Consider the following 14,430-nt stretch of genomic DNA (forward strand, 5'->3'; position numbering starts at 1 on the left):
ATCACCTGCCGATGACATATCTACTGACAGGTGTTCCTTAACCCCAGGAAAAAATACTTATATCTTTCTTGATCTTGAGATGTCAGCAGAGACGTTTCTCCCATCTTCATGTGAGCACGCCTGACATGCTGGAGGCACTGTAAATAATTCAAATATCATCTTTTTCTAATGGGAGCACTCCCCCTTTATCAGTAATCAATGCTCTTACCGTGCTTTCAGTGATGGCTGATGTAGTCTTAACAGATTTCTGTTTGGGGGAATTTTTAGGTCAGGTGTAGAAGTTGAATGCGGGCATCCTAGGTTTAAGGAAACATCACGGCTGTCACATTCTCCACCTACTTCTAGGAACTTGACTTGTCAATTTCTTATCAAATAGATTGATTAAAACTGCCTGGAAGCTTTCGTCATGTCATGATGTATCTAATAAGACAGGGTCGTCACCTGCGGGTGTGTGACAATCTCGAAATCAATTCTGAAGATGGCAAAAAGTGCAATTGGATGATGAACGGAGAGTAGGACAAGGTAGCAACAGCAGGCTTCCATTCTATCATATTCTGATCATTCCATCAATTCAACCGGGCAGGTGACCCACCATTGACAAGTCATGAAAGACATAGACATGAATAAGGTAATCAAATTCGATAATCTTGAACTATAAAAAGATGACAAATATAGTTCAAGATGTGCATGAAGTGTTAGAATTTGGTCCAAGATAAGCAACCTATGAATAATTAAATTGTTGTAGTGTCTGCACTAATGTTTAAACTCTTCTTATAATTGGTGTATAGACAGTTGTAGAGAGCGGGTAACATTTCCATGATTTGACCATGCAGCAGATTTTCAATGGACCAGTGCAAATCGTTGCACTGGCAGTTCATTTTTCTACACATAACAAATACCACCGCAAGAAAGCTGGTGACTTAGAGATCATGCCATGCATGATATCCAGGATCATTCCAAAAATATCCTCAGCACTGTTTGAGCGGAATTATGGCCAATCTTAGAACATGATAGAACAGTCTCACGGGGCCTCCAAATTCTCCTCAACACGGTCAAATGAGGTGTCTGATGTATCGATAATGCCACGCAATAGAGTGCTTTCAGGTGACATCGCCACCTGCCATACTGGAGAGACAGATAAAAGAAAGCAAGCACAAATGGCCATGACAGCATTTGATTCAGTTAATTCAGGCACGACAAATCATTGTTCTGCCCTCTAATATGACTGACTTTGACATTTTTTTGCTCCAAGCTGCTAGTGTCCACAGCCTGGCGCCCTTCAGTGCCACCTGCTTAAGCTTGAGGCCTCAACAGGCTTCTTACAGAAGTTGGGAAGTCAAGCAGGTCTATTGTAACTACAAAGCTTGCATCCACATTGCTGGCTGAGTAAAGACAGACAAAGCATCAACCCAAAAATAACATAATTCTGTGCACCATTAAGCCTATTAAACTTTTTCAAACAAGCACTTCTTGGAATATTTTACAGAATTGCTAGTTAATTTGTCCGCGACAGAAGTACTGAGTCAGAAATGTCAGCCAAGGCTATGCCGTGTTTGGTGAGACAACCAATACCCCATGTTGGTGCCAATTCCTCAAACTACACTTTTGACTCCCCCCCCCACACACACCACATAGAATAATAACAAAAATAAAATTGAGTTATTATCAGTGCTTTTCCATGTTTCCCTGTTCAAAGTGATACAATATTATTACCCCAGTCTCCACGGAAATCAATCAGGGGTTCAAGGAGCAACCAGGAGGTGCTCACTTGAACTCGACCAGTAGGGGAATCAAGTAACGAATCCAGAAGTGGATCTGAGGACCTCTTGATCATGAGGCCGACTCTCTTCCACTGCTTCTGCCGCCCAACAAAGTTGTTGACGACCGTCATGAAGTAGCCTTGAGAGTGACTTAAAGCTAGGTGCAAAACAGAGCTGAGCAAGGATATTTCCTTCAAAACACACACAACATCAGCTGGAAAAGACATTTCAGGATAATAAATATCCCGCTACATCTGAGCCGGTACGCATTGCTCAATCCAATAATGGGTTTGCGGGGGCGGTTAGAGCTAAAAGCTTGAAATTAGCAATGGATAACAGCAATCTGAAACCGAGTGTGCTATATTAGATGAAGCTAGGGGAAAAACGATGGTCAATTTGTTGCGTTGGTGACGTCAATGAAAGGATAATATTGTTTGTTCAAAAAAAATTGCGAGGGGCTTTGGCAGAGTAAATAATCCAGTATCAAATGTCGTCCAATTATGGGCTGTTGTGTGATGGGAGAGCTGAGAGAACTCGAGTAAATAATCCAGTGTGAAATCTCGTCCAATTGTTGGTTGGTGGGGCGGGGAGAGCTCAGAACAAGAAAACAGCAACAACATGGATATCAATTTCTGGAGTGGCTAATTTCGAATAATGCATACCAAGAAAGTGGTTGATCCATGAGTACTGTTGATGATGTCAATGTAGAAATGACGGTGTGCACCACATCAACGAGGTCAGGTGGCGTTGTAAACAGTATCAACAACACTTTATATCAACTAACTGGGACACCTAGAAGTTTGCATTGACCTCATCATATGAAACTGGAATACCAGGCAAACATTGATGAGAGGATTCAAGATCACTCCAAACACTTGAAGCCCTCAAACTTTCAAATCACAGCGGAGAAGATTTCTCCCAAATACAAAATACTTGACCTCCAAACCAGCTTCATCGTGAGCAGTCGGTAAAGAAATTTACCAAGTGTGAAGACCCAAGTCCTGTAGGTGTGACTGGGAATTGAAACCAAAGCTTTTACAGAGCCTGGGTCTGGTATCCCCTACCTCTGGGATGCCAATGAGCTAAAGGCAAGAAGTCAGAAATCTTCTCTGTGTCCTTTGTCCTTTGATCAGAACTTGTACTGGAGCTATAATTGTACTGGGGCAATAACTGTACCACTCTACTTTACACTGTGCTTGGTCTTGCACTGAGTATTACAACCAGTTCCACCAATCGTATAATTTACAATTGCTCTCTCTCTCTCCAAAACGTCTCGCTACTTTTGTTGCATTACGCGCTTGACCATTATGTGCCAAATGTCTCTATCATGTGCTAGTTCACAAAGTTTTCGTATGGTTTCTCCTGGATTCTTAAGATCTATTCTGATGTTGGCGCTTCAGATCACGTTTGATCTGTTCTATCCATGTAAGTTGTGGTCGGCCTTTTGGTTTTTTAGTGATTCTCAGGTATTCTTGTAGGGACTTTCTGTCTGGGGTTTTGGGACGGCGCCTCAGAAGATATCTAAGCCAATTCTCTCCGGATAGTGGTGCTCCCGGGTTCCGAATGGATTCATTTGTATAGTTCTTCATTGGTTTCAATTGCTCATCACGAGCAATTAGTACCGAAGGACTAATGAAACTATCCCAGCATGCTGCTGGTTCTCGTTTGCTCTGCGTACACAATGCGTCCAAGTCCCAGTACAGGGTGAATCGGAAAATCGTTGAAGTGGCATCATGCTTTGTCTCAAGTGTTGGCAACTTGTCATTGAATTGTTTGGCTGCTTGGGAGACAATTGATTTTCTGGTTGGACGGAGATGGCTGTATCTATATAACTAGATGTCAAATCAAACTTGCTTTTCCACAACAAGTGAACCGGGCATTAACTTTAAAGGCACACTCTCTTGTGTAAAAACTTTAAAACTTGAATTTGAAAACTTCTAATCGTGTAAATACACAATGAATATAGACTTCAATAATGCTGTTGTGAAGACAAGTAGGCCCATACAACTACTGTTAAGAATTCATAAAGGCTAGTCTTTATTAAACCTTACAGAAAAAGAATGGTGCAGCTCTCTCCTAGTCTGCAGTGCCGTGTACCAAGTTAAATTCGGATTTTTAAACTGCTGAAGCTTTCACAGCATACAAGCTCTTTTTATCGCTCATTGCAGCGTGGGGACAATAAAATTGCACGTTTGTGGTGCGCAAGATAGTCACGGGGTTCCCATTTTAGTGATGTACTGAATAATTCATTATACAATTACTTACTGAATACTAATCTATGAGCAAAACGTTAATTATCACCCAAATTGCAAAAATAAATTTGTTACTTCTTTTCACCAACATCTTCCATGTATTTTTGACTTATACAACCTGAGGGAGCCAAACTTCAAGTTCTGATACGAATTTATGGCAACTACTAACCATGATTATAAGTTTCATTGCCAAGGGACGACTTTGTTTAACAGTTACGATGTAATTACATGCGCCATGATAATTTGCACCTAATGGGAATTTTAACCAAGTTTATGAGATAGCCTGCGGGGGAAGTTTGAACGATCCAGTCTGATTAACTTCACGCCATGATTCAGATGTCACGAAAGTCACTGCGGGACTGTCTGTATTACAATGGAACCTCACTTAGCAGACACCTCTCTATAAAGGACACCTGAGATAGGGGCACTACCAACTGCCCAGGATATGGGACTAGCTGATATGTTCTGCACATCCACGCATGCGCAGGTCATCACTGATGAAGTAACTGGATTGCTACGGTAAGCTTAACAACGTTTATGCTTTTATAAAGTTCAAAAACATTTTTTTGATTGTTAATTGCAGCATAGATAAGTTTTCAAAAGGAGTCATGTTAATACTCTTCGATAATTTTCAATTTTTTTAGCAATTTCTGTGTCTTTGAAAGATATGTCTAAACTCGGCAACAAATGTCAAAGAGAAAGACAGGGGTTAATCCCAGCGGTGGATCATCTTCTGATCCATTGGATCGGATCGCTTGCTATATAACGCATCAAAGATACAACATTATATCGCAGGGTCCACCCACTGACAATGTTGTACATAGAATGTCAAATAGCTTCAGATATGCAAGACAAAGGGCTACGCAAGCCAACTTATCACGGCAATATACTAGTGGGATTTTTTATTTTTCCAGGAACTGTGTATCAACATTTGCTGACAAGTGACAAGTTGATTGGATTATGAAGGGCTGGGTTACCAAGAGTTTGTGGATTGGCGGAGTACAGAAGTATCCAATGTGATGGACATCAATTGCAGTCACGCCTCGGTCCTGAGGAATGGGGAAATGAAGAGCTTGGGCCAACGCCCCACCATAGCACCAATGCCCAAGCCTTCACATGATCATCAACCCCTCAAATGATTGTCAACCCATGCTAAAACTAGAGAAAATTCACGTTCAGCTCCGGTAACATTTTGTCAGCAAAGAATAACCAGCCATCTATAAGATGAGACACAGCTATGAAGTATAACGCTATATCCCCAGATCTTTGATTACCTTTCCCTAGCTGACTTGACACAGACTATAATCCTGAAGCACAACCTCCTTACAATAAATTCTTGATTTTAGAGACACTGACGCATTAAAAATGTAAGACTCAGAAACCGTCTCAGACAAGCTGCTGCGAGTTACACTCTGGGATATGTTCGTCATATTTACAAAACTGCCAAGCAAATACTTAAACAGCCAAATTGCCACAGGCATTTCATTTTCAGTGATTTCACTAATAACCTAGATTGCAGAAATAAAATTGTGAGAAAAAAATCTTTGGTTTGGAAAAGCGAAAGAAAATTCATAATCCGCGTCATGAAAAAAAAATTTCTAGAAATTTTATCCAGGAGTGTGAACATTTGAAAGTTTGCACTGGGTGGCCAATGCCTCAAGCCATGAGCCAGGTATTTACCAACTGGCCTAAGCTAATACTCGGACTATTTTTGCCAAGCTCTAACAATTTGGAGCTAGTCCTCTGGCACTGTGGCTTCAAATTGTATAAAAACATCCCGAGAATTCGGTGCAAAATCTTTGTGAAAGCAAAATGTTACTTTATGTTACTTTATTTCATCAGCAGCTGGCGTTACTGTTGTTGTTGTAAGGTTCGCACGTGTCGGGCCTTAAACAGGTACACGTTTTGCTGCGCCATCTACAGGATTTTATCAACAGTTCGATACCCCACTCCAACAGAACTTTAAGCGGAAAAAGCATTTTCGACAAAACAACCCAACCAAGATGTCCAAATCTGAATTCACTGACTATTTCTGAAGTGCCTTATAAACGAGCAGTATAAATTGCTGGACCTGGAATTTCAATTGGTGTGATGATATTTGCTTGTTTGCAGTAGTCCTCCAAGAACCTGCATGTCAATAACAAACCCAGCCATTACCGGTTTTACCCACAGACAATATCAATAACAATATCAACTTCAAAATGATGAAAATTTTTGTCTTTCAGGAAAATTCTAAGATCTGCAGCAAAACCCTTGAGTTTCTCAAACCTAACACTTCTGTGTAGAAACATCCCTGAAGCATCCAAATGATGTCACTAATCTTTCACAGGCTCACCATGAAATGAACAAGGACAATTTGGAAACTCCAAAATATGAAATCTTGAATCTGTAATCCAAATTTCCAATACGTTTACTTGATCATCCTTTCGAATAATTTATCCAACCTCCAAAATATTTCCAGAATCTGTCCGTTTGAACTTGACAGGGCTAACTAATTGGCTCAATTGGGCCAATTAGTGAATAAACAATTAACCACAATAACACTGAATACTACTTGGAAGATAAATGAGAAACGACACTTGGGAATTTATGAATTGCTCCACAAACGAGAAAACCAAAAACATCGATCAAGCCGGCTCCATTGTGACAACGTCACCGATATTCCAAATGAATTCCTCCCACAACACAACAATCTAATCGCACTGATCGATGATTTCAATTGAACAACACTGCTGATGAAAAGATCGCGGAAGAGCTATCCCAGAATCCCCTGCAGCAAGAGCGTCTCCGCCAAGCACCTGATAGTTGTCAGATCGTGGGCGGCAGGAACCTACACCAGTGTGTATCTGAATCGAAATGACAGCGGGCTAAACCATTCTGAACGTGAGGGGAGTGGAGTATGCCAAAACAATCGGATATAATCAATACCGCAACACACCAGGTTTACTGACCTCGATTATAAGGACATCGCACAGCACTGATTAGTCAGGAGTTATTTCAACAGAGATGTGACAGTGCTCAGAGCAAAAAATATGTGTCTTAATGCTGTCTTTCAAACAGCCGCAACCTGTAAAATATGCCTCTAAAATGGTTATTTTTGTCCGATTTCGACAATTTAAAGTTCCACGGAGAGCAAAACTGCAGAGCTGTCTATCTCTGCTGTCACTGTAAGCTATGTGAAGAGGGGGGAAAAATAAATCGCTCCTAAAATTGGAAATTTCTCATCCTTGTCGGATGGGAAAATTAAGCTTCTGACCAAATTCCCTCCACTCCGGGTTGCATGTCCAACCTCTTGCCTCAAGCGATACAGCATATTGAAAAACAATATTGGATATGAGATTAATCGATTCATTCCACAACATGCCCTCGACTAATGTACATGCAGACATTGGCTTGAGGGCATCTCTTAATGCAAGAAAGCATGGGCTAGTCAAGGAGTTTTCCTTCAAAGCGAATTTCGGCCAATATTTTCTTCGCCCTTGGTGTCCTTAAAATTTCTTTACTTTACAAGGTGGCCCAGAATTATTTTTCCTCACCTCAATGGATACACAATAGAATTATATTGTGCACAGGAAAATAATTCTTGGCCACCCTGTAGTGGCAAATGGAACTGCACATTTGTAAACAATTGATTTTATGTCTTCCTATTACAACAGCGGGTCATTTTGCTTCGCTAGGCCTATTGTTCGAAGAACAGAAAGTAGTCCAAAGGTCCTGTTGTATCACGAAAATCAATGTTTTCCAAACAAGAAATTGAAGATCAGGTTTAGATGTAATATGATTGCAATGTTCTTTGCTTGTCGTAGAAGAACCTTTGGACTTTATCAAACCAAGCTGCTGAAACTACATAGGATACGAAGTAGTTTCACAGACCAAGGAAATGCACTTTGGTGAAAGATTGAAATGGGGAACCCATACCCCTTTAACTTTCAAACAAAACTAGTGTCTCAAGTGAGAGGTTCCACTTTGCCATATCATTCTAGGGTCACATCGACCAGTACCACACACTGCCCAAATTAAATTTCATTTGACTATCATTTGTACAGGGAATGGATAAGAGAACTTGTGTTTGGAATTCCGGTCGATAGCTTAACTCTTTAGGGCTGGCAGTGTCATCTTTGAATGCTGAATTCATGTAACAGAAATCCTCCCCCCCCAAATGGACTTTTAAAAATTTGTCAAACTCTAACTGATATGACCAGTTATTCCAAAGCTCTGAATCGGTACATTCTTATGGTACCAGTATACTTATTGACAATACCAGGACCATTGTGCTCAGCTTCCTCACAGACATGTTATTGTTTTCGATTTTAGCCACCTGGTGGACAAACCAGGAATCGAACCAGACTGAAATTTAGTCTAGAAGGTTTCATAACATAGAGCTACATATGTACCAAATTCCAGTCAATAGCTTCAGCAGTTACAAAACAGGCCTTGCTACTGGACAAAAACTACGATGACAGATGACGGACGCAGCGCCATAAGATAAGCTCACCTCTCTGGTGGTGAGTTAACACTGACTGATAGCTGAAAAACATCGCCGCCCAATTACATTGAGAGCCCTCCAATTAGGCTGAAAGCCGTTGTAGATTTTAAACAGGTATATAACTTTAATTATTAAATGGAACAAATCTCCTGCCAACACGCCGTCAATTGAAAAATAAGCTGGTTTGAAAATGTCATCAATGTGTTTCAGATCTGGTTTGAGACACGGTGATGGAAGTACTTTGTTGCCAGGCACCATGCTTGGGTTTCAATTCATATACAGAAGACCAATAATTTAATTAATTTGCACTGGTATCATGATCTTGGAATGCGGTTTACGGAGAGCTTTGGCATAGACCTTACTATTTCTGCTGTCAAAATAAGCTCCTTAGAGGGGGAAAAAAATTAAAATCTTCAAAAAACCAAGACTCATTCCCGACTCTCTTGAGAGGCTTGGTGAAAGTAAACGGGGCCAAACATTTCCTCCAAGGTGTTTTGTCAAATGTTGAACTTCTTACTGTACACACACTCAGCTGATACATTACTATTACATTACCCACACATTACCCTCAGGTTTGTCGTGCCCGTATATTTCCCCGCTACACAACATCCCGAAGTGACCAGCAAACAGTCCCCTGGACATTAAGTATCATGAGAAATGATGGGCCAATCGCCTTACCGGGACTTTGCAATTGGAAAAAGTAGGTTTTCTGCTCCAGCATAATGTATACGAGAGGTTTTCATCGCCATGACATGTGATAATTATGTCTGCGACAAGCAACACGGATCGCTGAGCTGTATTTGACTTTGCGGAGCTATGGCCAAACAGCTTTTAGCACATCTCATGCGGACAAATTGTTAATTTTGGGTGTGATAGACTTGAAATTAAAACATTGGTCTCTGTTCTAGAATAAAGACAGTTGGATGGAGCAGCCTAATTCCTGTAGCAATGCCCGTTTCCCACTGATTACAAATGAAGCAAACACGAACAGAATAATTAACAGACAGCAATGTCTGCACGAAAATAGCTCAGCAGTCTCAATAATTAACAAGATCTCAATAATTAACAAGATTTTTATTTCATAACTAAATATAGCTTATATCGCGCTGAATATAACTTTTATGATATCATGAGTAGGTGGCAAATAATATTGAGAATAATTGCCTACAGACTTATCTGCTAATGGATAAAAGATGCAACAGTAGCTATTGTACAAGCTCCACACAATTGTGTAAAAAAATAAAACAGACTTTCCAATCGAGAAGCTCAATCCATCGATCAAACCACTAATTCTGTTCACCAATTCATCATTCCATGAAAACACCAATCATGATCACCGAAGAAAACTGATAAAAGAAACGGGTGAAACAGTCTTCGCGGAATAAAAAATATAAGTGACTGCCGGCCAGAGTCCTCTATCAAAACCTGTGTACATTACGTGTACATTGTTGTGCATAAGTTTTGGTAAAAAAAGTACTCATTGGACCAATCAATCTGCACAAAATTTTATATGTGTCAAGAAGAACCCTTTGCCAACAGCATAATAAAGTTTAAAAACATTCCAATACCGATTGCCTGAGAAAAAGAGATTTCCGTACACCATATCCATCAAAACGTCACTGGCGCATTGATATGGCCCTGTCAAAGTACAAGTTCTAAACTGACCAGTGAGACCACATTTTCTTAAATATATTATCAAAAAGCATATTTCTGTGATGGCCTGACTCTGTAGATTAAGAATCAACCACAGATTGAGAATTAATTCCACTTTGGTCCATCCCAGCCATGTATTTACCACAACTTGACATTTTGATAAGCTCTATGTGACTGTGCCACACTTCCGGTCGTGGATGAATACATGTCTCTGCCCTGCCAGTCCTTCTGATTCTGCAGCTACTTAATCTCTTACGGTCGCCAGTATAAGTACATCCGCTGCATTATTCCTACGGGCCCAACAACAGGAAAAGACGCGTCAATAAATACCCTGCCTCCAAGTCGCACTCTATTACAGTGAATCCCAGCAACTGTAATCCGATTACTTGTAACAAATGCTGCAAGATCCTGAAGGTCAGGGGATCAATGCTGCAGGAGGTAAACAAATAAAACCAGAGAGCCAGACGTGGTGGCATGGAAGTGACTGGACAGCAATAGCTTGGAAAAAAGATGACTTAAGGGTACAACTGTATCTAGTTCCTATTATCAACACCAGGGTGGGTATTGAAAACAAGACTCCCTGGCTATTCACGGTCCTTTGAAAGAGAATTACTGTTGACATTCTCCATACATGGGTTTCTATGCCAGAGCAGGCAGACGATCCAACACAAAGGGTTAATGTGTAACTTGATGAACAAAAACATGGCCAAGCTCTGAAATGGACCATGAAGCCGAAAATGTAATGATGTGAAAAAACAACACAGGTTGGGTATTGCTGATTTATTTCAGAAGAAACTACATTCCTTATATGCTGATGGACAATCCTTGGGCAGGCAGATGAACATATTCTCCACATGATCGATACTGGAAAAATCTTCTACTAATTTGTACCACTATTGGGCGAATATCCATGCTGACTTGGTACCAAGAGCTGAAATACAAAACACAATACATGTACCATGAAATCACTTTGATCAGTATCTCAATGTTTTTCCTCAATCTTACCACCTTCTCCACTATACTTTTTGTCCAGAAGCAGCACACGGACAGATTCATTTTTTCAACCTGAGCACCCAGACAGATTATTGAGTTGGTGATGGTTTTACTGTAAGAGCACCCTGGACACATCTTGCTGCTGACCCGGTCAAAAGACCCAACAACACAGTTTTTCTAACTTTATTTTTAAAAATGTCCTTTCCCAGGACAGACAAGCTCGGCAAGCTGGAAGGCCCGATAAGATAAGATGCTTAGCAATGTGGGCAATTGATTCTCCAGGGTGAAATTTCAAGGTTTACACTTCAATTGGTGGTACACTAGATATTACATTTGGCATGTTTGGTGCCAAAATTTTATGGTAAATTCATGACAGTCAAATTTGTGTGAGCTTCTTAACTAAAATGTCCACGAAAAATTCACAGTTTGCAGTATTTGACTGAACAGCTTCCTGTTAAATTTTAAACCTACCGTTGCTTCGGCTACTGCTGAATAATCATTAACTGCTGATCTCTTCACCTTGTCGATCTCTTTTTTTCAGCTAGGAACCCTGGGGTACGTGTTGCACCAATAGCTGATGACCTCTTTTTTTCAGCTAGGAACCCTGGGGTACGTGTTGCACCAATAGCTGATGACCTCTTTTTTTCAGCTAGGAACCCTGGGGTACGTGTTGCACCAATAGCTGATGACCTCTTTTTTTCAGCTAGGAACCCTGGGGTACGTGTTGCACCAATAGCTGATGACCTCTTTTTTCCAGCTCGGAAGCATCTTGGACATGAAAGACCAATAGCTCTTGATCTCTTTGCTCTAGCTAGAAGACCTAAGGGCTCAACAGCAGTCAATCTCTTTTTTTCAGCGAGGAGCCCTGGGGTTCGTGATGAACCAATAGCGATCGACCTCTTTTTTTCAGCTAGGAACCCTGGGGGAACTGCTGTACCAATAGCTGATGACCTCTTTTTTCCAGCTAGGATGCAGAATGGACATAAAAGACCAATAGCTCTTGATCTCTTTGCTCTAGATAGAGGACCTAAGGGCTCAATAGCAGTCAATCTCTTTTTTTCAGCTAGGAACCCTGGGGGACCTGGTGGACCAATAGCGATCGACCTCTTTTTTCCAGCTAGGAACCCTGGGGGAACTGCTGTACCAATAGCTAATAACCTCTTTTTTCCAACTAGGAAGCATTGTGGACATGAAAGACTAATAGCTCTTGATCTCTTTGCTCTAGCTAGAGGACCTAAGGGCTCAATAGCAGTCAATCTCTTTTTTTCAGCTAGGAACTCTGGGGGACGTGGTGAACCAATAGCGATCGACCTCTTTTTTTCAGCTAGGAACCCACGTTGTCCATTAGCTGTTGATCTCTTCACTTCAACTATGGGACCGCGTGTGCCAACATCTCTCAAACTATTTGCATCTACTGCTTCAGGATAATCTTCCTGAGCCCCTTTAAAAAACGAGAGAAAAAGAATAATGTCATAACACAGTTGCAAACAAATCTTCTTCAAATGGTAGGATTAAAAAGTTAAGATATGAAGTCAGAATCACTTTACAACTGGTGTTAATACATTGCATAAATCAGTTCCTTCATCACACTGAAGATGGAGTTGCTTTAATGTGAAGCTTATAACGAACTAATAAGTTGATGGAGAGGGTACTTTGGCTAGAAAAATTGATGTAGATCTAGGTGCCGCTGAAAGTGTTATAGAGAGAAAGTGCTGCCCTTACCTTTGCTGCTTCCATGGGTCAACGTTAATGCCAGAAGCAATATCAGAATGGAGACCCCCATTGTGCCTAAGAGAAAAATTCTACAATTGATGAATGAATCAATGACCGGTGAACAGGGCAGAACATATTTTGTAATAAACCCTTTTTAACTTAACACTTTGGGTGCTGAATGACGGAGATCTCCGCCACCCCATGGCGTATATACTAGGGTGCTGAATGACAAAGATCTCCGCCACCTCATGGCGTATACACTAGGGTGCTGAATGACAAAGATCTCGGCCACCCCAATGTAGTATTCACTAGGGTGCTGAATGACAGAGATCACCGCCACCCCAATGTAGTATTCACTAGGGTGCTGAATGACAGAGATATCCGCCACCCCATGAAGTATACACTAGGGTGCTGAATGACAGAGATATCCGCCACCCTAATGTAGTGTACACTAGGGTGCTGAATAACAGAGATATCCATCATGAATTTAAACTTCCCGCCAGTGATGACAAATGCAATCTTCCCCCGATTATATCTTCGGCTACCAGTTCCACCTAGCACAATAGGTCAAGGTTATTTTTAGCCTCGCAGAAGAACACTTTAACCAAGGCGCATGCATAATTTGATACAAAACGTGGAAATTATGTTCCAGATTCTGCCAATTGTGGCTAAGACCTCAAAGGTGCATTGCCAAGATTGTAATTTTTGTTGAACTTTATCGACCAACCCTGTGACCCATTGCTATGGTTGTTAGCAATCTAAAGAGATAGACTTAACAAAACAATTGAAATTTAATAAAGATTGAATAGAACTTACCTCTCTCGCATCCGTTCAAGAGATATCAGTGTTGGTCAATCGGACTCGGATGAAAATGCTCGAATGAAATTCTGGTCGGGTTGTGAAATGTTTCATTTTGTGCGCAATGACGCAGCGAACTTCTTTATATCAATTCCATTAGGCCTAATGAAATAAATTCTTTGTTTCCAGTCGACCAACTGACCTGACTCTACATACTACTCCCGACTCTAGAATATTTCAAAATATTTGGTTCCAAAAATGCCCAATGAAACTCTGATTTTTAGTAAAGAACTAACAATTCTTTGTTTCTGAAAAGAAAAACCACCTCGCACATGCGCACATCAGAGTGCTGCGGGTGAGTGAAAAGGAAGCTGGCTTCAGCCATGTAAGTCTAAATTATCAAAATTAAGTTTTAAAAAATTCTGATCATCGGACCCTCCAGTTTTTTGGGCTGTTACCGGAAACAAAGCTTTTGTTTTGTTTGGCCTTATCAGACTTTAGGGACACTGTTTATGAGCATTTCTCATCAATCATGGTTTCCAAAACTCACTGCATGACATTTTAATGATACTGTCTATGCAGATGTTTAATTTTAGATGCAAAGTAATTGCTCTTCCCTAATGAAAATGTAATATGCCTGCTGTAAAACAAAACTAAGCACCTAACTAAAGTATACACCTGTTGCATCATACTATTAAAAACTTATAAAGACTAGTATAAATGTAGTCCCCATATAAGCTGGACTGGACTTATTTGGGGACTGCATATATAGGGA

At 40.6% G+C, this 14,430-nt stretch overlaps 2 protein-coding genes across 23 annotated transcripts in view; both read right to left on the reverse strand.

The window, feature by feature from the left end:
- Positions 1 to 6,855, reverse strand: part of LOC135502731 (transmembrane and coiled-coil domains protein 1-like) — a 75,481-nt gene extending 68,626 nt beyond the window's left edge. For 15 of the 22 annotated variants that reach the window (XM_064795727.1, XM_064795717.1, XM_064795720.1 and 12 more), the window contains exon 1: positions 6,348 to 6,854. The gene's annotated coding sequence lies outside the window, so the exon portion shown is untranslated. Of the gene's footprint in view, positions 1 to 6,280 lie in introns of all 22 variants that reach the window. The other 7 variants (XM_064795736.1, XM_064795735.1, XM_064795734.1 and 4 more) reach the window with 4 other exon arrangements.
- A 4,061-nt stretch (positions 6,856 to 10,916) lies between these two features.
- On the reverse strand, positions 10,917 to 13,779 carry LOC135503062 (uncharacterized). Its single transcript, XM_064796349.1, has 4 exons — positions 13,674 to 13,779; positions 12,867 to 12,932; positions 11,616 to 12,585; positions 10,917 to 11,082 (listed from the first exon to the last, which is right to left on the reverse strand). The coding sequence occupies exons 2-3, from the start codon at positions 12,925 to 12,927 to the stop codon at positions 11,660 to 11,662; spliced, it is 987 nt and encodes a 328-aa protein (XP_064652419.1). The 5' UTR covers positions 12,928 to 12,932; positions 13,674 to 13,779; the 3' UTR covers positions 10,917 to 11,082; positions 11,616 to 11,659.
- Between the last annotated feature and the right edge of the window lie 651 nt (positions 13,780 to 14,430).

The sequence above is a fragment of the Lineus longissimus genome, chromosome 19 (assembly GCF_910592395.1).
Source record: "Lineus longissimus chromosome 19, tnLinLong1.2, whole genome shotgun sequence".
In the NCBI taxonomy this organism is placed as follows: domain Eukaryota; kingdom Metazoa; phylum Nemertea; class Pilidiophora; order Heteronemertea; family Lineidae; genus Lineus; species Lineus longissimus.